Source organism: Pithys albifrons, chromosome 8 (assembly GCF_047495875.1).
Source record: "Pithys albifrons albifrons isolate INPA30051 chromosome 8, PitAlb_v1, whole genome shotgun sequence".
Lineage (NCBI taxonomy): Eukaryota > Metazoa > Chordata > Aves > Passeriformes > Thamnophilidae > Pithys > Pithys albifrons.
This window is the reverse complement of record NC_092465.1, coordinates 15,387,085-15,411,888: the sequence shown is the minus strand read 5'-3', so window position 1 is coordinate 15,411,888 and position 24,804 is coordinate 15,387,085. Positions and strand designations below refer to the sequence as shown.

The 24,804-nt window shown below is 42.9% G+C and overlaps 2 protein-coding genes and 1 long non-coding RNA gene across 7 annotated transcripts in view; 1 reads left to right on the top strand and 2 right to left on the bottom strand.

Moving 5' to 3' along the window:
* Positions 1–380: 380 nt before the first annotated feature.
* On the bottom strand, positions 381–3,555 carry RPL37A (ribosomal protein L37a). Its single transcript, XM_071562525.1, has 4 exons — positions 3,492–3,555; positions 2,496–2,624; positions 1,185–1,267; positions 381–534 (listed from the first exon to the last, which is right to left on the bottom strand). Exons 1-4 carry the CDS (start codon positions 3,492–3,494, stop codon positions 471–473), a joined length of 279 nt encoding a protein of 92 aa, XP_071418626.1. The 5' UTR covers positions 3,495–3,555; the 3' UTR covers positions 381–470.
* A 6-nt stretch (positions 3,556–3,561) lies between these two features.
* LOC139675202 (uncharacterized) lies at positions 3,562–6,339 on the top strand. Of its 3 annotated transcripts, XR_011698454.1 has the most exons (5): positions 3,562–3,715; positions 4,087–4,500; positions 5,164–5,382; positions 5,589–5,755; positions 5,842–6,339. It is a non-coding gene; the product is annotated as an uncharacterized lncRNA (long non-coding RNA). The 3 variants fall into 3 exon arrangements; XR_011698452.1 differs by having other exon boundaries at positions 3,562–4,500; XR_011698453.1 differs by having other exon boundaries at positions 3,562–4,500; positions 5,164–5,512.
* A 2,540-nt stretch (positions 6,340–8,879) lies between these two features.
* Positions 8,880–24,804, bottom strand: part of SMARCAL1 (SNF2 related chromatin remodeling annealing helicase 1) — a 37,144-nt gene continuing 21,219 nt past the window's right edge. For all 3 annotated transcript variants that reach the window (XM_071562519.1, XM_071562521.1, XM_071562522.1), the window contains exons 10-17: positions 21,721–21,861; positions 16,118–16,336; positions 15,264–15,334; positions 13,010–13,112; positions 11,781–11,963; positions 11,174–11,274; positions 9,575–9,671; positions 8,880–9,204 (exon numbers count right to left, since the gene is read on the bottom strand). In XM_071562519.1, coding sequence (XP_071418620.1) covers positions 8,998–9,204; positions 9,575–9,671; positions 11,174–11,274; positions 11,781–11,963; positions 13,010–13,112; positions 15,264–15,334; positions 16,118–16,336; positions 21,721–21,861 — 1,122 coding nt within the window. In that variant the 3' untranslated portion in view covers positions 8,880–8,997. The remainder of the gene's footprint in view (positions 9,205–9,574; positions 9,672–11,173; positions 11,275–11,780; positions 11,964–13,009; positions 13,113–15,263; positions 15,335–16,117; positions 16,337–21,720; positions 21,862–24,804) is intronic.

Below are 24,804 nucleotides of genomic sequence, written 5' to 3'. Positions count from 1 at the left end.
CTGAGAAGGACAGAGCAGCAGAGTCAGCATGTGATGAACTGACTGGTGCCCATTCCTTGTCTCTCTGTGCCACTGGTGGGGAGGAAGGAGAGAAAATCAATAGTAAAGGTGAACCTAGAAGAAGGGAGAGGTGAGTGAAATTAACATTTGGTTTTCACATTATCCTACTCTGATATGACTGGTAATAAATTAAATTTCCCCAAGTCAGGTCTGTCATGATGACTGGTGAAGGATCTTGCCCTGCCCCTACCTCAGCCCACAGACCTTTCCTTATTTTCTCTCCCCTGTCCAGCTGAGGAAAAGAGTGCTGGAGCACAGCCAGGATCAACCCACCATATGTAACACAACACACAGGACTTTGTGCAGAAGACAAACATGACTCCATTCCAGTATCACCCTTTTATTGATAAATTGACAAATCTTGACAGTGGGAAAAAAGGATGTTTCACAAGCAAAACAGGAAGTAGCATCTACTGGTCTTTCAGTTCCTTCAGTCTTCTGATTGCAGATTTGACTGTCACTGCAGAGGTGGTACTGGAGGAAGAAACAGAGTCATTTGCATGTGGCAGCAGAACAATAGTGCCAGTGTTATTTTTTTTAAGAAAGCACTACTAATTTCAAATAGTTGTCGTCTTATTTCCAATTGCACTGTCAACAGAGGTTTAATTCCACTTCTACTTTCATGGCAACAAAGCGTAGGCCTTGGTCTACAGAAGCACATGCAGCTTCACAGGCTGCATCTTAACCCAAATTACCCAGTCATGAGCCCACCCCATGGTGCGGGCTCAGCTCCCTCACGGCTGTGTGAGGCAACAGTGTCTTCTACCAGAATTGTGGGGGAAGGAGAGCAAAGAAAGGGAGTAAGCAAGAGCACCCTGACAGTTATTATTATAGCGTTATTATGATTCAAGGCTTTTACAACAAAAGGAAAACACGGAAATTATTTTTCTTGCAGTAAAACTGGTTTTGCTTATTGCAAAGAACAGCAATCAAATCCAATTTGATCCACTGCAATCAAATTTTTACAAAGCAAGCAAACCCCTCCCCCTATAACTAACTCAAAACATACTTACTTAATGGTTAGTAGATGAAAATTTTTTGAAAAATAGATAACAGAATCAAAAGCTGTGTTATGCCTAAGCTACACAAGAATAAATGCTGATTGGAGCTTCTTCATTCCTTACTTGTAAGTCCAGGCACCACCAGCAACTGTCTTCATGCAGGATCCACAGTGCCAGATACCCACAGCCTTCCTCTTCATTTTGGTCTGGAATAAAAGAAAAAGGGGGGGGGGGAAATCACTCTGCACCAGCTGAAAAGGCCAAACAACAAACTTCAGGAAAGAACTTCAGCATCACACCACAACATTCCTATAAGCCTAGTTAGGATAGGCAAGGATCAGAGAATCTATTTACTCAGATTCTGCCAAAAAGGGGAAGTCCTTCTGAACCACTTTTTCATTCAGATATAAGTAACTTGTAAACCCATCATCAAAATTTCAGCTTTTTGGGAAGGAGAAAAATAGTAAGGAGTTACCTTGGTCATAGTAACTGATACTCACCTGATGTGGTGACTAAATGTAACACCACTACTCCTAGTTCTCCCTGGACAATCCAAGACTGTTCTAAACTAGACACCTTTCAAGCAGCCTCTAAATATGAGTGGTGGGTCATGAACTCTTCTCCCCGAGGCAAGTATCCATCACCTTGCAAGGATAACAACAGGTTTGCCTATACCTATGCCTAATTTAGGGAGCTCTGCAAAGGGGGTTATTGACAGTCTCACTTCACATGCAAAAGACACAAAGTTAAAAAAAACACAGAAAAACAACAAACTAATACAACCTCCTCCTTAAAAAAACCTCTGATGAAAATACTTTAAAATTCCCAGCCACTTACAGATACCTACACTACAGATTTCAATAAAAATCTGGGCAAAGCACAAGCTGACAGGCCTCTCAAACTGTCAAAAACTAGACTGAATAGTGAATTTTGATTATGTATGTGAGTAGGTAAGAGTATTTCTTATTGTAAATTCTTCTCCATCTAGAGTTATACAACACACAAAAATAAGCCACTGACATGAAGTTTAAAGTGGGAAAAGTAAGCTCTCTTGCTTCTCTGGGTACACTTTAAAGCTATTGAATGGGAAAAAATAGCCTAAGTCATACCTTAATTATCAAGATCATATGATGCCTCCAATCTGTCAAGTCCATTTTACTAGGTATGTAAAACAGTATGGCAACACTGCTCAATCTTTTGTGTAACAAAATGTGTTTGTTTCATTTAAATACCACTAAACATGCATGTGGAATGTCCAGTATTTCTTTTTCATGGATTCTGACTGTAGCTCAAAGTTCACCATACACTTGTCACTGTCTCAAAACTTGTCATGTTATCTCTTCAGTATAAAAAGTACTGAAGCATTAAATTGCTTTTCTAGCACCAAAATCAATTTGATATTGAAAGGTTTCTTGGGGTAATGAGATCTCTCACCTTGCCACAGAAGGAGCAGGTATACTTGGCATGCTGGCTAATTTCAATCTTCTTCACCATTTTCCTAAGGGATGCACCGTAACGGGTCCCATATTTACCCACAATCCCGACCTTCTTGGTGCGCTTGGCCTGTTGGGAGGCAAACCACAATAAGCTTCAGCTTCACAGAGACTGCCATCCCCTCGGCTGCTTCCTTCTCCTGACACAGCAGCTCAGCACCATAAAGGGGGACTGCAGCCTCCCACCCCTGTGGTGAAAACTGAGCATTCACAGAAACACAGAATGGGTCAGGCTGGAAGGGACCACAGTAGGGCACCTGGTCCAACTTCCCTGCTCAAGCAGGGTCATCCCAGAACACGTGGCACAGGATCACACCCAGACGGTTCCTGTACATCTCCAGCGAGGGAGACTCCACAGCCTCTCTGGGCAACCTGTACCGGTGCGCAGTTACTCGCACAGTAAAGTCCTTCCTCGTATTCAGGTGGAACTTCCTGAGCATCAGTTTCTGCTCATTGCCTCCTGTCCTACTGCTCGGCGCCACCAACTAGAGCCCGGCTCCATTTTCTTGGGACCTCCCCTTTTGATATTTATACTTATTACCGAGATCGCCTCTCCGCTGTCTCTTCTCGAGGCTGAACAGGCCCAATTCCAGCAGCCTGTCCTCGTACGGGCGATGTTCCAGCCCCGCAACCACCCTCCCTGCCCTCCCCTGGAGCATCAGCTGCGGAACGGCGCCAGGCCGGAGCCTTCGCGGGGCCCGAGCACAGCCCGGCCCTTGGGCAGGAGCGCTCCCCGAGCAGCCGCTGCGTGCCCGGGGCCGGCCCGTCCGGCCCCGCCGCCCTTCGCCACTCCCGGACCGCCTCCCCACGCCCAGCCGGGACCCGCCGAGAGGCGCGGAGCACACCCTGCCCGGTCCGCGGGGTCAGCGCGGCCGCCGCGGAGAGGATGTCGGAGGATGAAGGGGGATGGGGTACCCGAGCCCCCGGCCCCGCTCACCATCTTCCGCCGGCGCCGACGCGGAGAGAGAGCCCCCGTGCGCAGGCGCGAGCGGAAGTGACGTTCGGGGCGGGGCCGGGAGGAAGTGACGGCGGGGGCTCCGCGGGAGGGCCCCGGGACCGTGCGGGACAGCCCCGCGGGTGTGCGGGAGGGCCCCGGGACCGTGCGGGACAGCCCCGCGGGTGTGCGGGAGGGCCCCGGGACCGTGCGGGACAGCCCCGCGGGTGTGCGGGAGGGCCCCGGGACCGTGCGGGACAGCCCCGCGGCGTGGCACTCACTGCACAGTGTATCTCCTTCGTTGGAGATACACAAGAAGCACCTGGGTGCAGCCCTTTGCCGTGTGCTCTGGGCTGACTCAGCTTAAACAGGGCCCTCCTGGCCTGTGCTGTGAAACTCAGTGCGGGAGCCAGGCCGGACGGGAGCCCCGCACCGCCCGCGGGAGCTCCGAGTGCGGGCCTTGCACCCGGGGAGCTGTCCAGGGAAGGAGATGGGGCACACCTCGTTCCTAAAGAGCAAGGAGGGGGTAGATGTCAGAATCAAAATAGGAACAGAAAACCTGACTGACCTGCGAAATATTTTTATTTTTCTTTTTCAGTGAGGATAAATTCTTGCTTTGAAATATACGGGCCTTAAACCAAAAGGTTTCGAGATAACTTGACCCGATGGAGCCAAGGCAACTTCCCAGTTTCCTCGGGGTCATGTACTGATGAGACAACCAGCCACAAAAAGCCTTGTGTGTTGCTGCAGAAGCGACTCTCAGCACCCAGACAGGGCCGTCAGATGTTTGGGGCACCTGAGGCACCTCCACTCCCAGCACCAAAACACAGGGAAAGCAAAATGTACCAGTGCCAGTGAGCTCCAATGCTCATAAGGGAATTAGCAATCCATTAACCTCCATTAAGAAATGTAATCCAGTTAGCCCAAGAGCTTTTTAATATGAGAGCCAGCTACAGCTCATCCCCTCCTGCCAGAGGAGAGCTGGAGCTTCCCCGTCCAGTAACCACTCCAGGTACTTCTTGCAGGTGCTTTTCCTCCCTTCCTTTGACAGCTTCATACCCACCCTGGCTGCCTTGACCCATGCCTTCTTTTCATTTGCAGTCTATTTAATTAGTAGGGAATTAATTAATTGAGTGTACCCTGCTGCTGTGTTGGTCTTTCCCTGTCTGAGGTCTGCAATTTCAGAGGTGCTCCTGGACAGATGCTGCATTCTCTCTTGGCTCTTGCTTCAAGGTTTTGAACACTCACAGGTTTAATTCCATCATGCCAGACTTCCCATTCCCTGATCATCCCTGCAAACTCTTCTCCTGGGAGCTGGTGGGCCAGAGCAGTGTTCCAGATGAGGGCTCAGCAGGGCTTTAGGCAATGGTATTTACAGCTCCTTCTGTTGAGTCAAAATCTCATTTGATATATCCTAGGAATATATTTGCCCTTTTCAGATCCTCATCAAAATGATGACTCACAGGATACAATTTTGATACCAATGTATTAGAAGATTAAAAAGAAAAAAAATGAAGAAAAAGTTCCTTTGGCTACTTACGTATGATATGGTTAAAAAATATAAAGTGTCAGCCAGCACCTCCAGAACAGAGAATCTGCTGCTATTCTCTGGTCTGTATCTAGAGCTAAAATTTGCCATGACAGTGCAGTGTGTTGTCATGTCGTTCATCTACAGGTGTTACAGACAGCTCTAACAGCAACCAAACCCAGCCCCCTGGGAACACAGCCATTCCCAGCACTGCCAGAGTAAACATGTTTACCAGTGACTGAGAAGATGGTGGATGCAGACAGGCCAGCATGGCCTTACCTTGATAGTTCACTGCCTTGAACTCTTCAACACGTGAAGCTGGGCACACAGAAGACTTAGTTTGAACTACTCCAGCTTACTGTTCAGGTATTTTTACCTGTTGTTTCTGCTTTGGGATCCTTCTTGAGAACACACCTTTCCTCCACATGGTGGGAGGACTGATGCAGGTGTACAAGCAAGTATCCAGCCACAGTAAGGTCCTCCAAGATCCAGTAAGGTGGGTCCTTCCCTTTCCTCTACTGGCCTTTACATAATGCCAAAATGTTACAGCTCTTATCACCTTCAATGGGCAGGTGCAAGAGTTCCCAAGAGTGCTGCATGTTCCCAAGCCTTCCTGTGGTTCTTACTGACAGCCTGCACATACCTAGTACAAGTTCTCTTCAGCAAGCCTTGGAGGTCCTTTCTGAGCTGCCCAGCCACCTCCTCACCATATTAATGATGGACTAATGATGCAGTTGGGGTAAGGCCTGCACAGTCTCTCCAATCCCTTGAAATAATCACCAAAAGCGCTTTTCCTACAAGGTTCTTCTCCCTTTTTTTATCTAGCAAGGATAAAGAGAATCTCAAGTGTTGGAATAGACCAAGAATTCATCAAATTGCAAGAATACTATAAGCGCTGGGTGGATGAAGATGCTGAGGTCTGGGAGCCTGGCCCTGTGAATGTTGATGTTTTACACAAGACTTACAAGGACTTCAATCAAGATGTTTCATACATAAATGTTTCCCTGGTTTAATAAATGTTATGTCAACAGGTCTACCCTATGTACTTTCCCTTTAGTTATTCCTATCCTGGGTCTCCTTTCCGTAAACCCTTAGGGCTCATTTCCTGCCACTCCTTCCCTGATTGGTTGGCATTTGCCGCAGTGCACCAAGTTTCCATATATGGCTGTGTTCTTACCCTGCTTCCCACTGGTCCTTTCCCTTGATGCTCCCCTTGCATACGCTTTGACCAATGGGATACTTCGCCCCTCCCATTTCCCTAGAATGTTCCACCGCTACCCTTTATAAGCCAGACACCCTCAATAAATTTGCTTCTCCTGTGGACTCCTGTCTCTGAGTGCAGTTCTTCCTTTGGGGAATCGGTACTGGGACGGGAGTGGGAGGAGCCTTCCCCAGCTTCGAGGGGCTTTTGTCTAAAAGAGCTGTTCTCACTTTTGAGCTGTGTATCACTGAGCCCCTCAGAGCAGAAGATCCACACATTGGCATATTGGTGCAAATTAATCCACCAATACTCAAGTGTACCTGAAAACCCTGTGTCTCTGCAGCAAACCAGCTGAGATTTTATGGGTCCTAACGAAGAGGACACGTAGCATTCCTCTAACAGGGCTGGGATTTATCAACATATGGACAAGTTGAGTTCATGAGAATTCTCCAAGGGTACTCTCAGCATATTTCAGAAAAGTACTGTTTTGAAATAGCTGTAAGCTTTACAAAGAGAAAGAGAACTGCTCCTGTAGGAGACAACAATATGCGTATACAAATAATGTCTTCCATATTTTTTTTCAGTCAGTACACAACTGACTCAGAACAACTTACTTTGCAAGTAGAAAGATCACTTGTCCTACAGACAGGTTAAATACTCTATGTTCAAGATGACGGACACTTAAAAATGTCTTTATCTCCTGGCCACCTGTTGAAGCAAGAGCAGCGATGTTTAGCTCTCAGTCTGAAACCCAAAGATAATGCATTTCATCCAGTAGCCCAGTCAAATAACCCTCACTCCTGCTCACACCTCAAAGCACCTTCTGCAGTCATGAATGAAAAGCAATTCTCCATCCAGCAAAATTGCATACGCAGCCTGTGGGGCATTTCCATGACGACATCTGCTGAAAATGGAATAATCAAACCCTTCAAAGCAGGAATAAACATCTATTATTACCAAGCTGGTCTTGCAGCACAAACACTTTTTCTCCTCCAGTGTGGAAGAGAGATCTTTTTGTCAGTGTCTGGTATCTGCACAGAGCCAAGCATGCCACCTGCACAGCATGTTAGCTCCTGCTCTCTGGGAGCTAAGAGTAAGCCTTCAGTTTGCTTTCCCCCCACCCTTCTCTACAGATTACAGCTGTAAAACATGTATATTTGTGAAATTATATCTTCTCCTGTACTCCCTGGTCACATTGGCTCAACACTAGTCCACTCCAAGTATATTCTAGACACCAAGACCAGAAGCATGAAAGACATTAATTTGGGGATCATGCTACACTGCACTGGCAATAATACACAAAAAAAAATAAAGACAACCAGGCAGAGATGCCTGAAAAGACCAGTTGTGATAAAGAGCCTCTTGCCTTTACATGAAGACCACATCAAAACAAGTCTCTAGAGTTTCGGCAGAGGCATCACCTCCATGAAGTGGAATCAGGCCATGCCCAAGAGACAGCCACTGTGTCACAAACTCCTGAAAGGAACTAAAGACCAGGTTTGCTCAGGTGGCATTGAGGCTGGGAGGTCAGGTAACACAGTTCACAGGGCTGAGAGGATAATAGAGACTACCACAGATCAAAACCAGGCATTTTAATCACTGCATCAAGCAACAATGCTTTTGGAATTCTTAGTGTAACCTACACAGAGCTGTAGTTAGAGCAAATAACAGGTCCCAGGGTAGCAGCCTAAATATGTTATGAAAGTAATTGTTGACTCACCTATAAGCAAAGTATCATGGGAGTTTTCTATTTGAAAATTGATGTGTTTTAGAAAGCACAAGATATATCTTTCAGCCATTCTAAGTATTTTTAAATGCTAATATTTCCACTGCATCACATATTTCTCAAGGTCCAAATGGGAGATGAAATGCTAAAATAGAAAAGTATCAAAGCTTGGGAACCACAACTTCAACCAACTTCCTATTTACAGTTCGGTCCAGAATCAGTTTCTTACAAAACAAGAGCAAAACTCTGCACATCTGCCCCTCTCCTCACTCACCTGTAGAAATCAGTCCTGAGTCTTGAAGAGAACACACACACAGCCTCCCTGGGAAGCCAGGCTTAATCCCTGGCAGTCAGCACAAGCTTCACCCTCCACTGAAGCACATGCCGTGGAGCAGGTCCTAAGATTCAGCATATGAGGTCAGAGATGACTGTGGTCAGGCAGATGTGCCTAACAGGCAACGCACACTTCTAGCACACAGTTACACTACTTGGTTTCAAGGTACTGACTGCTCTTTTGCCTCCTCTTTCCCACCTCCACAACACATCAAGATCTGTCTGAATCATTTTTCCTCATGGCCAAACTGAATACCAGAAAGCCAGTTTATGAGTGACCCAAGTAGGAGCTGAATTTGCAAATGAATCAACTCCTATAAATACAGACTAGAACTTTTAGAGATGGAAGACATTGTTAAAAGCACTCTGCAGCTGCTGAGGAGTTGGTTTTCACAACAGTTCTGCCTTGTGGACAGACAACCATTATCTGCTTTTTAAACCAAACAACTGTGGAAGCTAACATGCTGAAACACAGCAGTATGCTACTTGCCCACGGCCATTTGGTCATCAGTAAACTAGGACTGCAGGCTGCCAGGTGTGCACTGGACATCTGTCACACTGTCAGACAGCCTTCTCATCGTTTGAGATGAAACATGCTAGAGATACAGAAAACTTAAAGTCTTTTATTTTTGAAAACTAAAAAATAATACTTGATTGCTTTGGGTTTTTTTCTTTTTTAGTATAAAAAGTCTCTTAGCTGCCATCTCTTTTTCTGTCACCATTACACTTCAAAGAACTCCTCAATCCGCTGCTTTTTCTTGGGACTCCCTGAACATGTCTCTCCTTCTCTATCTTGCAAGGCACTGCCAGAGTCAAACTCACAGCCAGCATCAGCTGCCTCCAAAAGCAAAGCATCATCAGCATCATCTGTGCTCTCAGAGAAGGTCCTCTGGAAAAGGTCATAGATGGTCTTCTGTTTTTGATCAGCCTGAGAAAACAGAACAGACAGAATCTGCATCGACATTGTCATATAAAACCTAGGGAGCAACAATCAGAGGCTGCTCCCCCTGACACTGTATGTGTACAGATCTTCCCATATATGATACACACACACACATATATATCTTACACATACATATATACTCCAAGACATAAATACAACATGGAGGCTAACATATCTCCTTGCAAGCAGCAGGTTTGAAGCCTCTCTGTGGAGGGTCCTGGGAGGAGTTGGAGAATCTGGTCCATGGCATTAAAGGCAGAACAGGTGTAAGGTCAGCCTGCCAATCTAGATGTACATAAGCCAAAGCCCATTCTGCCTCTCCCAGGGACCACCAATATTCTTTCAGGTCAATTACCTTAGGACAGTAATTAGTGGACTCAGCTGTTTCGGAGAAATTGGTTTCTGAAAGACCAGCTTCGCCCAGCACTTTGATTTTCTCTTGAATCATTGGCCTAGGAGAGATAAATGGATATTAGTGAAAGGAAAAAAGTATCATCAAGGACACTATCACTTACTATGTGTAGATGAAAAAAAAGATATAACTGGATAAAAACCCGTTTTTTTCTACTAAAGCCTGTTGATTCCTTAACCTGTCCTGCTCCTGTTTATGATGACAGTATGCTGTCTTGGGTTATCAGTCAATCCAGCTTAAACAAGTATCAATCAATTAAATAGGTCACAAGAAGAGGATTTAGGGCTATAAATATTTGGAGAACACACATATCCAATAGGGAAACTAGTTGACCAAGGTAACACCACTGGTATAATGCCAGAACAAGAAGATGCAGCTAAAGGGACTTCCAATAGCCTGTGTGTTCAGCCCCCAAGGCAATCAGTGGTAATCCTCAACAACAGACTTATCATCACTTCAAGGATAACTCCCAATCTACAGGAGGAAGAATCCATCACTGGCCCAAGAGGCCAAGAGGTCCCAAGTGCACCTGCAGACTGGACACTTTGAAGGACACAAAGGTCATGCCACAATTAATGCATTAACCAAACAGCCTTATTGCCTTGAACTTTTTTTCATCTTTAAAAGGATGCCACTCTCCTTTCAAGAGCCATATTTCCTTCCCATTAAGCATTAATGACTGCACAGACACCATTTCACAAATAAAGGCAGAATTACTGTCATTAACTTCCCATGAAATTTGGGCAATGCATCAGTTTCCAGATCCCTGCATTGTAGGGTTATAATTATTTGCCATCATGATATTCTGGGAACTGCACAAGTTCAATGAGTTCATTCGCTCCCTTAAACAAGGTAATAAAAATGTAATTTTGGACTTTAAATGAACCAGCTGGTGGATAATTTCATCATTTGCAGGTCAGTTCCCTTGCAGCACTAAAGATTCCTCAGATCCTGCCCTAAGGATTAGTGTCCACTGACGACTCTCACTGTAGCCAGAAAGGCTCATACCACAACTATCTAGAGGTGGGTCAGCAGCACTTTTTTTAATCCATCTCAAGGGCTCATTGAAGGGGAAGAGGACAGCAAGAGTATAGTCCTCCTCCACTGCTCCCTGTCCAAGCACTCAGCAGTCATATTGCTCCTCAGTCCTGACCTGCAATACATGGAACCACCTCCAGTGTCTGCTGACTTTGTTTGAAAGTATTCAGCAGAGGAATGTTCTGTGCTTTTATCAAAGACAATTCTTTCTCCTCATACAGAGGCTGTGAGGGTTTTAGATGCATCAACTCCCCCAGAATTTCTCTTAAGAGCCCTTTCTTTGTCAGGTAACTACTTTTATTCCTCCTGCTTGTCAGCCACTTAGTCATGTCCACAGCAGCCAGGCCATGACACCAGCTCACAGCAGCCCTGACTGGTACTTTTTGCTCCTACCCTCATCACAGGCTGTGGAAATCAGCACTAACATTAAGCACCTCACATCGCATATGTGACAAACGGTGAAAAACAGGTAACAGGAGAACCAGTGTCTTTCTCACTTCTTACCATAAGTAGTCATCTGCTGTGCCTCTAGCCACCAGGTAGTGAACATTAACAGAGCTGGTCTGTCCAATTCGATGTGCCCGATCTTCTGCTTGGATCAAAATCTTAACATAAAGACAGACATGACAAATAAAAAGTGAGAACTGCAACATCTAAGAAATAGTGCAAACACCAGAGAACAGAAAGATCTAATTTCTTGTGCTTAGCAATTGTTTCTCATCTGGATTCCATTAACACCTGTATCCTCAAACACAGACTAAGCCAAGAAGTAATCTGGTACACCAGGTTCCCAAAAGGCACTGAGCATCTTTGAAAAGTAGAGGGTCAGCACTGATGATGCACCCTTTCAGGTCTTTCAGGTATTGGTTGGGTGAGTTGTTAAAAGCTCTGTCAAATTAAGAAACAAGAGCATGTTTCCCTTTCATGATATCTTCTTCATGCCAGCAAATTTTGTAATCAAGTCCAGGCACGTGGTGTTGCAGAGACAAGAGAAATCAGAGAAAGCACAAGAAAAACTGTAGAAAAAGTCCCCTGCCCATTATATCTTTTCACCAGCAATGTTTCTGCTCTCCAGGGAGCACCCAACCCCTATCCCCTCCAGGACACTTACCCCTGGGTTCCAGAAGAGCTCTGCAAACACCACCAGGTCTGCAGCAGACAATGTCAGGCCCATGTTTGCAGCAGTGAGTGAAAGGACAGCCACAACCTGCTTCTCTGAGAACTGGAATTTCTGGCACAGAGACTGCCGCTCGACTGAAGGTGTGGAGCCGTCAATTCGAATGTACTCAACATGCTGAGAGGGCACAAGATACTGTTTAGGGACCTTCTGTCCCCTTTCCTGTATACTTTTTCCATGTTCTAGTGGATTCCATTTCCCTTCCCCATGGCAGAACCAGAAAAGTAAAAAGGCAGCAGTTCTATTCTTAAGACCTTTCCTTGTCTTTCAGGCAGAAGCACTGTAGCTCAGAACACAACATACCTCCTCTCTGTCCACAGTGTGTGACTTGCTCCCATGCCAACTGCTCTCCCACCAGTGCAGCACAACAGGAAGGACATGCACAGTAGAAAAGCAACCGGCTTAATACAAAGCTAAACACTGTTTCTGTACTGATGTTACAGCTGGCACAACCTCCCCAACCTCCCCAAGTATTCCCCCATTTGCAGTGGAGGAGCAGATGTGCATCTCGGTTGCTCTGTGGCAGGCTCGGGGGTGGTGTGGCAAACCTGTGTGATACAGGGCCATAACTCTTCAGTGTCCAGTGCTGTCACAAAGCAAAGTCATCACTGCCATTGCGGTTTACAGATTGGAATATTATCTTAAACCACTCTTCACACTGTCCCAGCATGACCCAGAACTCTTTAGGAGCATCCATGGAAGTCTCAAAAGAAGAATTAGCCAAACAATTTCAGAGTCAGAGAGATGATTTGCAGGTCTGCCAAGTCTCCCTGCAGTGTACCAGTTCAAAAATGTAAGAGTACTAAAGAGGTCACAGAGGTAAAGGCAGCCATGCATAGTGGGCTGGGGTTGTCGCATTCTCCCTTTGAGGAAAACCTGGAGGACAGAGCAGAGACACCACACAGGGTAATACTCCCCTGGGAATTCATAGGATCCAGGGAAGACGATGAATATTAAAAATAATACAAAGTGCATCCTGTGAGGCATTCACCCTGTCAGCTCAGCTCCCTCGGTGAAGGGCACATTCAAAAGCACAGCAAGTAGAAATTATCTCTGCCGCTAACTTTCATAAACTATCTCACCAGCCATAACTCCAGGGAGAACTTAAACAGCTCTGAGGCTGGAACAATGATAAAGTTAAGACAACTCAGTCAGTCACTTACTTTCTTCTTCAGCTCTGCAACTACTGAATCCAGCATTATCCTGTGATGAGCAAACACCAGGAATTTATTATTCCCACTTTCTAGTAACTCCAGGATGTATTCTCTACAAGAAAGGAAATATGAAAACTCTGTAAAATTGTTATGAGAATACAGATTTTGCTCACAACAAATTTTGAAGATACTGCTCATCTATGCACAGAAACAGGCTATCATAAAAAAGCTGCAGTACAGTGCAAGTAGCAAGTCAAGTCTCCTATAGATTAAAAAACACATTGCAGGAAAATTCACTCATTTTTTTTTCACCACAGCCAGACAACTGTCTACGTTTATATTTGGGTATCAATAAGAATCAATTTATTATATCCTACCTGAAACATGACATCCCAGACTAATCAACTGAAAGTCATCTATACTTAGTAACAATCTCACTCATCCATCTGTATTTCTAACTTTTACACAATCACAATGCAGTAAAATAATCTGTATGTAATTATACTTTCTGTGTTTACTTAGGATTGTTTATATTTTAGAAGAAAAAGTCTCTAAACACAGATCAGAATATCCTAAAAGTACCTTTTCTTACAAGGGTTCACACTGACAATTTAATCCAGTTTAACAATTTAAGTACACCAGCAATTTCTAGGGGTTACCCATAGGCATACAGGCTAATGACCAATGAAAGGCAACAAGTCTCTTTTTAAATGCAGTGTTAATTAAAGTGAAACATCTGGCTTTTCCCGTGAACTAATAGCAGAGCTACAGAGCCCATTTCTGTGTAGTAAAACTTGTGTTACCATCAGGCCATCTGGAGCCTGAGAAACACCTATAAGCCTATACAGATGACACAAATGTAATCTTTTCTTTGGAATAGCAAGAGTGTTACAAAGATCAGGAATACCAAGTTCTTTGCTAAATAACAACACAACTTCGGTCAGCAGCAACAGTCAGAAAACACCAAGCAGGATTTTCAGCACTGTATTAAGATGTATCAGCACTTTGATGTTCTGATCCCAATCACATGATAGTTTCATTTAACAAATTTGGGAGAGAAGTGGAACTGCTGGATTTGAAGACAAACTTCAAAGCAAATATTCAGTGTAGTAAGCAGGTGCCAACCAACACATCACAATTATTTTATATCTCATTCGCATATTCCATTTAACAAATGGCAGGTCAATTCAATGGAACCAATGGAAGACCTGTCAACAAGGCTAAAATATGGAAAGTGCTGATGATCATAGGACAGTACCATTATCTAGATGGTACTGTATCTTAGCAGCTTAAAGAAAATGATATTTTAAATGCTCCTAAACCCCAGAAAAAAAATGGACTAGTTCCTACCAGAGAGTCAAGTAACCAGCACTTTATGGTTTTATATTCAGTTCACACTTGCAAGTGAAATAATAAGAAGAAAGTCTTCTAACTGTTCACTAACATAAAAGGAAGAGACTCCTCTACAGAAATGAGCACTGGGACTCTGAAGTGCAGTTCTGTGCCAAACAGGCTAACTTTGCAGCAAGGTCTGAGACTGTGAAATCACACAGTGCACATCAGCTGGTCCTTACATTTAGAGAGCTGCAAAAAATAAACTGTTTTCATGTTATTATCATACTGCTTATTAGAAAGTTATGCCATATGACCTAAAACAACTTCTCTGCAGTCTCAGCAGAAAGGCTAAGGATAAAAGGGCACAGAAAGTCACTGAAGGAAATTATTCCTAGGAAAGAGAGTTAAAAAAGCACACCTCTGGTACAAAACTTTTGCTACTGAGGTCCCATGTAAGCCCTGTGGAAGAGACAAGAACTTCAGTAGGGTCTGCGAGATTCTCAGAGCACAATCCAACTAAAGCTTAGTCCATCTCATAAGTTTTTTGGTGCAGGGTTCTTGCTGCTGCAGGACAGCAGCATTTGTTTCTCAAATTCTGTTGATACTTTTACTTTCATTGCTCCCTCCCTGTTTAAACTGAAATAGGGTCCAGATGAGGGAACTTGATCCAAGACCCAAACATCAAGTAATTTTAGATGGTTCACATGACAGTTTAGATCCATATCTGGAATAAAATCAGAAGACTTATTCAGCCTAGGAACTCCAAGAGGAGAAAATGTTTAGTGCATTGTAATTAAAATCAATTTTTTCTAGGCTGACTTTAAGCTATGCCTCATGTCACTGCACTGTTATTTCTAAGGCACCATTGCTTGTTCTCAGCAGACAAACACATTTTACAAGGCAGGAATGGAACAGGAACGCAGCTTACACGACTGAGCGGATTTTGGCTTCTGCTGTTCTGCTGAAGAAGACGAGAAGAGCTTCCTTCTCCTGTTGTTTCTGTAAAGACAAAACCAAACGAATTCAGGTATCAAAATGCCTTTTTCTCCTGCTTGCTTACAAATCTGGGATGTCTGCTGCTGCCAATAAAACATGTTGCTAGGAAAAAAAAAGCCTAAAACACACAACAATAGAGGCCTGGAGGGGGGAATCTCCTACTCCCCTCTGGGTATGGCACATAATCACACACTCCTGACACCTCCCTTCCTACCTCCCACTCAACTCCTACAAGTTGGATGACAAGTATATCACAAATGCATTTTTAGTTGAGAAATGCTTTCTCAACTAAAATGGCAAGGAAAAACTACTAAGTTCTTACAGAACTGTATTGGCAGTCTAGGAGCCTAGAACATGCATTTGCCAACCATACAAGAAAACAAACAAAAGAAGCAAAAATGCACTTTTCACATTTTTTGCTACTACTCTGTTCACAATACAGCTTAAACAAGACTGTGTTTTTGTAAGCTGAATGAGATTATAAGACTTGACAGAAGAGTAAGTGCAGAGGCAGGAGGTATGAAAGACAATTAGAATTTATGAATGAGAGAGAAAAAAAAGAGATAAAATGGTATTTCACATAAAGGGACAAAGCAGACCATTTACATCAAAAGCAACACAAGCTGAGTAGTTTTGATTGTGCTGTACATTCATTTAAAACTGTGCCTTCACATAAGGAGTGGCTCTGACCTTCTTTGGAACTCAGGGTGCTGTTTTTCACTGATGTTTTTAAATAAAGGTACCTGAAATAGCAATGGCTCATCAGGAAAATAGTTTCTTACTTACACTTTTATATCCTTTGGCCATCTTCTTTGCTTCAGCTTCTAAGGCGGCTTTGGTCTTTGCACTAATGCCTTCAGGAGCCACCACAACCATTTTGCGCTGCTTTGTTGGAAGCTGGGAAAGCACATCTGATTTCAGACGCCGGATCATGATGGACTCTTCCAGCAAAATTTTCAGTTCAGTTAAATTGGACGATCCAGAGTAGTCCCAACCCCACGGCATCTGGGAAAGACCAAAGCAGTTATCAGTCTTCAACTTGCAAGAGACTAGTCTGCAGGCAATCCAAAAATAGAATAAATTCCAGGGAAACTGAACAAGGCAAGAACTTTATGGTCAGTGGGAAGAGAGATTTGACAAAAATGGCCATAAGATAGAAACATACAAACTAATCCACCCAAGGTGAAAAGGTTACTTACAAACTTCCCTTTCTCCTATCTACAGGTCCTCAGGGAGGTGCAGGGAAGAGGACTATGCAGAAAGGTGGCAGAGATCCCTACTCCAGCACTGTGCCCTGGTATTCAGCCTCACAAAGAAAGGTGCGGATCTCCACTTGCAGCTTTGAGCAGGCCAAGAGAACTCACTGCACTTCTGTGTATGCACATTTACCTCAGCAATAGGCAGAGACACGCACGAAAATTTTCTCTAACAGCATGAGGACAAACATCCTTAACCCAGATGCCTTCACAGAGGAGGTCTGACATGCCAGGTCAAAATTGCTTGTTTTCCACTGTGACCTGAATCTTGATCTGTTTCCTGACATACTCTGTTTCTGCCATTACCCCATCTGGCTCAGACTCAAGCAAACCATAAATAAACTGTGGCCTACAATACATCACTCCAAATATTGTCTCTTCAAAGTACCATCATTTCAAAGCTCCTCTGAACAAGCCCTTCACTTACTCCTCCTTGAAGCACTCTCCTCTGAACCTGCCTTATCCTCCAAGATCCTGTGTGCAGACAATATACATTTGTTCAATTAATCTCAGCTCATCACTTCTCTTACTAGTAATTCCACAGCCTATTATTTGTTCTCCAAGAACAACTAAGCTCACATACGGTGGCATCGAAATTGGTGTCTTCCCCAAAAGAAGCATCTTTAAACAACTTTCTTTTGGAGAAGAGACCAGTAAAATTTTAATACTGAAGCAAAGGTAAAAGAAAAACCTTTTTGCTGAAATTTCACAAATAAGTGCAGGAAATACAACTAAAGTAATATCAAAAACCAAGGTGGGGAGGGAGGTCAAATCTTCCTCACAGCTCTAATTCCAAGTCATATTGGCAGTGTCCAAAAATACAACCTCTGGTCTTAAAACAACAATCCAAAGTAAACCACTCTATATGGATGCATATTCCCTTCTGAAATGCATATAATGGAAATGTGAAGAGCCTCAGCATCAACCCCTTTGATCTGCTGCTTCACTCTTACTGTGCCACATTAACTGCTAAAATAGATTTAACCTTAAAAATCTATACCTCTTTTACTTGTCTTCCCCAAGAGAAACCTGCTGCAACACTGAAATGGAAGTAAAATAGGAAAAAGCTCTAAAGTATTCGCTGCACCCTCCATCCTTCCATAGAACGCATGAGACAAAAACCAAATCATACTAACCACGGTGCTTTGCTGAAACAGGGATAAGAACATGCTGTGGGGAACAGGAAGAGGAGGAATCAAACAGCTTATAGGTAAATAAGACCTCTCTGATGTCTGGAAGTGAACATTCCTACTTCAGGCTGACATAAAAGAGGACAATCTGAAATTCTATTGCCATGTTGTACTGATGTGAACCATTAACTGACTTCAGATTCTGGAACTTATGGCCACCATTAAAACTCATTTGACTTAATCTATTCCTACATAATTATGGTACCATCTGATTAGCTACAGTTGGTTCATTAAAGCAGGAAACCATTCAAACCCCAGACACAAAGCCAGTTTAAATCTTGTAGAATTAAAAGACTTGTAGGCTCTGACAACACCACAGTGGTGTACAGCTAGAGGTAATGAGCCCGCATGGATCTTAGCCAACCTCTCAAAAAGCTTCCCTGAAATCAGGAGTGCAACACAGATACATGCCTCAGGTCTGTGAAGAGCCAGCTCAAATCTAGCTGGGTTTATCAGCTTGAGGCACTCTGCAGGAAAGCTGACATTGCTGAGCCGCAGTCTTTGTGCTCCCTTTCCACTTTTCTTCAGGCTCCATGGGACCAGCAGTTGTACAGAACCAGAAAGGACCCACCCAGGCTGTGCCCAGTGTCCTAAGCTTGCTGCCCACACTGCTCAGTGCACTGGTTGCTATATTATAGACATTAACTCCGATAAGTCTACACAGCAAGACCTGCTATGGGGCCTGGACACTCCTCAGGCTGCCTCATTCTACTTACGCAGCCCATGTTTGTCCACTTTCCAATGCCATAAAGAGAAAGGAATACATATGTTTTGTGTCCATGTAGCCAGTTCATTTCAGAAGAGCATCATCATCATAAAGGAAAGAATGAGGCACACACAGAGCCAATATACCATCTACTGTGATATTAAAAGGCACATACAAGCATAGTCCCTACAGTACCTTCAGATTAAATATTTCTTTTATGGTGCTGGAACAATTTGCAAACAAGGAAGCATGCTAGCTCTTTGCTGCACCTAGCTAGTGATAAAAGGTAATTATTTTTGAAATTATTAAAATGTAGTTTAGTATATCCTGTTGTGGAAAAGAGAAAAGAAGAGGGACGTTTATTTTGCCAAAATACACATCTGGCTTTGATCCACAACATTCCAGAACACATGCTTCCAACTGTGATTTTCTTACCAAAGTGTTACAGCATCTTACATGAGTCAGTAAACTTATTGCAGCATTAGCAGAAGCTGCCAAACTCTTACAAATGCAGAGCATGTGCTCAGATAGAAATTATTTAATATTTGGCAACATCACCCAATTTAAAAAATGAATTCACAGTATGTATTTTGGGAAACAGACTTGAGATATTTTGTAAATAACAGGTGACATTTCACTTGTTGTATTTTTAAGAATACAGATGCTGGAAGGTTGAATTACAAAATTATAAACTTTTGTATCTTTTCTAATCAGATCTGCCAGATATTTGCAATTTTCTGTCACAAAAACCTGTTATCTTGAAACAGAAACTACTCAGGCTTTAGTTTTAAGTTGAATGTTTCAGGTTTGCCAATTTTTCTTTACTCTTATAATGCAATCAGATTTATTTTTAATACCACAACATTTTTACATGCGCCTTTCATCCTGACAGATCTTCAAAAGCCTTGCAAAGCCTCTCTGGTTCTGTGCAATTCCGTCTCCGTTCATAATGCTGCCATTTTTAGGACAGAAAGAAGGACCTACTTAAGTAATGACAGCAGAAATACCACAGGATGTAACTTCTAATACAGTTTCAGGTTAGAGCTGCAAAAAAGAACATGAGGGACACTCTACAGTCATGACAGAACAACTACAATCATCAAAACACCTTTTAAATTTATTCATTGCTGAGTGGAACTATGGCAATCAAATATTCAGCAGTCCCATTTTTAACTCTAATACTATCCACATCTCTTCATTTCCAGCAGCCCACTTCTCCAAATAATCAAATTCTTTCAAGGTTCTTTCTATCATTTACTGACAGTAACTGCAGCAAAATGTCCCGGGTGAGCATGGACAAGATCAGCAAAGTTCCACTGTCTAGTAGACACAGGTCAAACAGAGAAACAAAATTGTACTAGAAACCCTGCTGAGGTTTTGAAGGGAAGCTGATACAAATTGTGACCTCCATGCTGAGTTTCACTGCAGGTTGAAGTCATTTACACAGAGTACACTGTTACAACCTGGATCATGTAAAACTATTTTATTTCTTATATCCAGGATCCTACCTGAAAAGCCCGTCTACCTCATAACTGAGGCAGCTACTTGTGCAGACCTTTACCCTTAAAGAGTTTATGAAACTCTAAACCTATTGAGACTCACACGCAGATTTGGTTTTACTTTTTTGCTGCAGAAAACCAACAAGATTGAACTGTATCTCTTCATTTTCCTCTAGGAAGCATTTTGAACATGACTCAGAAAGGAATCTTTCAATAAAGATAATGAAGCTCAGCAGAAGATGCAGCCCTCTCCTTCCATATGATTCCTACTATGGATGGAGAAACAAGACTCCAGCTCTGTATTCAAGATTCTGCATGCTAATGGCCTTACTCTAATCAATGGCATCAGCACAGGAGTATCAAAGCCAATTAATTGCTCCTCTGGCTTGCACATTTGGACATACGTAGAACAACACTACACTGGCTATGAAAGCAAAAGTGGGCATTCACAACTAGAAAAAACAGGGACTCAAGAATTTTATAAGAGACTGCAATAAGAATCTTCTTGATGGAAACTTGGTATATGTTAGCTACCCCAAATAGAAAAGATAAACACAAAAGCCCCACAAATAGCTATAATTATTTTCATAGAATACACTGATGATGTTCAGTTCTTCAGTAAATATTTTTGAACATGAAACAGTTATTTAGTGTTTCCAACCACTCTGATGAAAATTGTTTCTCAGTCTTACGAAAAATGAGGCACAACAAGTGAAATGGATTACTCGAGAACAAGGCAGAGCGTGCAAGTTTGTGCTACAGGTCCATGCTCACACTGCCAAGCCATTCTGTGCCATGTGCCAACTGCTACATCCTTGTCCTGGTGGAACTGGAGGGCAACACAGATTAGGGAGCTTTTGTTCCAAATCAGGACTCAGGAGAACTTTGGTTCCCCTTTTTGTGTCTATGCAACTAACACAAAGATCCTAGGGCCTCCTTGTACAACAAGCAGCAGCAAAAGCTCTTCCTTTAGCAGTGTGTGTTCCAACACACACAGCAGCCCTAGAGATGCCAAATCCAAGCACAGCTGAGTTGCCCATACAATGGCAGCAAGGCAGACACCTGCCATCATGGCTGCAAATGCTGGCTTCCTGCAAAGCCAAGATCTTGCAGTGGTTAGACTTAAGGACTGTGGAAACTACTGCTGAGCATCTGGGAGAGGAGTTATTTTCAGGATATACTGAGGATCACATCCGTTTCCTGAATTAGAAGAGAGTGAAATACAAAGACAGATTACAAGTCTTCATTATTCACTTACCTGAAGGTGTAAAATCCCAAATTCCAAGCAACACAGGCCTTTACCAAACAGTGACTAAAGCAGACTAAAAACTCGGGGTTTGTTGTGTGTTTTTTTAACCAACTAGCCCAAAGCTACAGCTGCTTAGAAGGCCCCATAGTTATTCTGCCGATTTAAAACACTTTGGGGGCAAGATCTTACCAGAATAGCCTCCTTTCACCAGTTATGGCTGTATTTGTTTCTTTTTTATAAACTTTTATTTCCATGGCTTTCGCAGATTTTGACAAGAAGCATTACTGCATCCATATCTCAGGCCCCCCACTGCAGGGCCTAAGTTTTCTCAGCTTAAGAGCTTTCAAAATGTTACTCTTCAGTGAGACTTCCACAAAAAAAGACGTAACATCAGACAGAAAGGAGAAGGAAGAAAACAGCCTCCGCATTTTGAAACAAATACAATGCTGTTTGCAGAGTCCCAGTCTGCCACTTTCCCCACTGAAATACCTTCCTGGCATCACAGTAGCGTAGCCCAAAGTGGTGGAATTGTGGGAAAAAGGTTGGCTGGACAGCTGCGATCTGCGTGTAGAGCTCCGCGGGCCGTGACATGGCAGGGGTGCCCGAAAGCAAGATCACTCTCTTGGCAGCCTGGGAAAGCAAAACAGAGCACCATAATCATACACCTCACAATATAAGCAGAGCCTAAGGAGTCACCCCAGCCCCACAGACAAAGAAAACCCCAGACCCACAGACTTCACCTTCCACAGATACTGTCAACCATCACTGCCTGAAGACACTCTCAAGGACAGTGCTTAGAACTTTTATGGAGCAGGACAAACCATACAGTTTCTTATTAAATGTTCACATGTTGTAAGGCAGAGACACACATTTTTATTACAGTCCTTTCTGACTTAGGATTTACTCACTAGACACAAAAATATCTTGTGCCTGGTCCAACATTTCATTTGGCATCAGATGTCACAGGAAAATGACACACCCTTTCAGGTACATCCCCATCTCCAAAAATCCTCTCATAATAAACCTGCCACAGCAAGCCATAAGCAGACTTTCTCACAACAGCAGAAGAGATATAAAGAAGTAGGATTTTTTTTCTCACTTCTTTGTTCACTTCTTAAAATTCTACTACAAGGTGAAAAAGATGAAGCTGTCTAAAGCAGGACCAGAAGATGATCTGACAACCATGGTGAGTCTAGGCACAGCTGGCTGGATGCTAGAACATGACTTAATACACACAAATCATGTAAGAAAATTGTAAAATGTGTTGTAGGGCAGACAAGAAGAGGGTGGGAAACCTGTACCTAAAGTAGCTGCTCCTAAAAAGTGAAGGAAAAATTACACTATAGACATGAAAGTCTCCAAGAGGTACTTGCACCTTCATTCCTCCACTATTACCTAATTCTATTATTAGATGAGAGCTATGAATTTCTACTCCTGTAAATTCACATATAATAGTTAAATTACACATGCCTTGAAATTTCCTGCATGGTTTAATGCAGGTTCATTAAAATAACAAAGAGATTCTTGAGTGACACCTGTACCAACAGCTCATTCACATTAAAATGAAAAAGAAAATGAAATTCTTTTATCATTTCACTGAGATCAACAAGTCACCTAGATCTATTCAGCTGTTTCATCCACTTGCCAGCCAAATCTGGTGGAAAAAGAATTCACAGACCAGCTACCGGAAATTAATTTCAAAACTCTATCAGCTATTTTTATATAGGTTGTGATCAATGTGGAACTTACCTCTCCAGTCATGCCTGTTAAACAGATCAGAAGGAAATGTCATCACCACGAGGATCAGACAATTCCCATGAGCATTAAAAAAGCAGGATATTTATTGAACTAAGTAAGAGGCAAGGTCAAACCTTTGGACATGTCAGAAGGTGAGAGTTGGTTTGCCCAAGACAGAGGGGCCTATGCTACTCAGGAGAAAGGAGTCACAGAGACCAGAGAAATCAGATGCCATGAGGAAACAAAGTGATCAAGCAGAAATCAGGTCAGTTTTTAAAATTAAGGTAACACTGGAGGACAACTGAACAGAGCCTAGACAATACCTGATGCCTTGCAGAAGCCTTTGAAGAGTAAACTGACACCACCCTGAGAAATCTGATGAAACTCAAGACAAGCCAGTCCCACAAGTACAAGAAACCTCCATATTAAAATTGTTTCTCCTAGACCAACAGAAAGCCACCTCCAGAAATAAAGAAAACATAAAGGTCATGTAATTATAGACATCTCATTTAAAATAATTCTCAATCAAGCTAAATCAAGGAAAGCACACTCAGAATAGACCAGGGACAAATCCAAAAAACTCAACTGTGTTGAAAGGTTTTAATGCCATTCTCAAGGCTCTCCCTCTTTAGGGGGTTTTCCTTGGGAGCTACATGAGATGAAGTTGAAGCATTAATTCCCCAGTAGTCAAAACAATCAGTCAGGCTCCTTTCCCAATCCCTAAATAGGAGTCAAAAGAGAGAATGATGAACTTCCATGTTACTTGAATACTAAACTTGTCCAGCTGCTGCTTTGCTGCATATAACTTTTTTCTGAACAGACAGGGTATCCAACCACTGCAGGCACTTACTAAGGGCTGTGGTATGTCTTGTAATTAGCCATTTTAAACAAACTGAAAAATAAAAAATCCCAGCAAAACCAAAACATGAACAAAACTCCCAAAAGACACTAACTCTACAAGAGCTGTGAAGAACTTGAGAAATTAATTCCAGAAAACTGTGTGCAACATAGGTGGTCTAAGTCACAGTCCCAAAGGTCCATTTCAGTTTTAAAATGCATGACAGATGGAGCTCAAGAAAAAACAGAAGAAAAAAAAATTGCAGGAAGATAAATTTCCAAGTGTTAAAGGCTGACTTAAATTCTGGATGAAAGAAATGGCTTTGATTCCCCCTTTTTTTTTTCTTTCTAGTGGCAACTCTTTTTGAATAGATGCCAATAAAGATTTGCTCCTGCAGCGAAATCTCTGCTGATCACTGCTTAATTCTTGTTTCCTGCTGAACTGTCTGTCCTGCCAAGAGAGCTTAGTCTCTTCTTTCAGACGTTTATCAGCATAATACGGAACAAAACCACGGCAAGACTGCAGAGACCAGAAAGAACTTTCTAGCAAAATCGGACCTGTAATCAATTGATACATATTTCCGCATAGAAGAACTAACATTAGCTGCTCAGTTGCATGGAATTCATGGAGTTAGTAGAGACCTGGTCTGCAGTTCTCATTTATTAAGTAACATAAGACAAATGTGGCTTTTTAGCATTACACAATACAACACCAAGAATTAATTCCACAGCTGTGAGAACATTTACAAAAGTCACTTCTGAAAGTCAAAGACTAATTTATAAAATGATGGCACTTACTTTAGAGGTCAAAACCCAGCAATAGACCAGTTTGAAGGGGAATAGGTGAGGAGGATGGACAAACAAATAATTGAACGCAAAAAGAGCCTCATTAACATACAATGACTGTCTCGGTGTTAAATGAATTTCACAGCAAGAGCTCTGCCATATGCTAACAGACTGACATACTTTTTAAAATAAGTGTGGCTGGTTCTGGCTGTA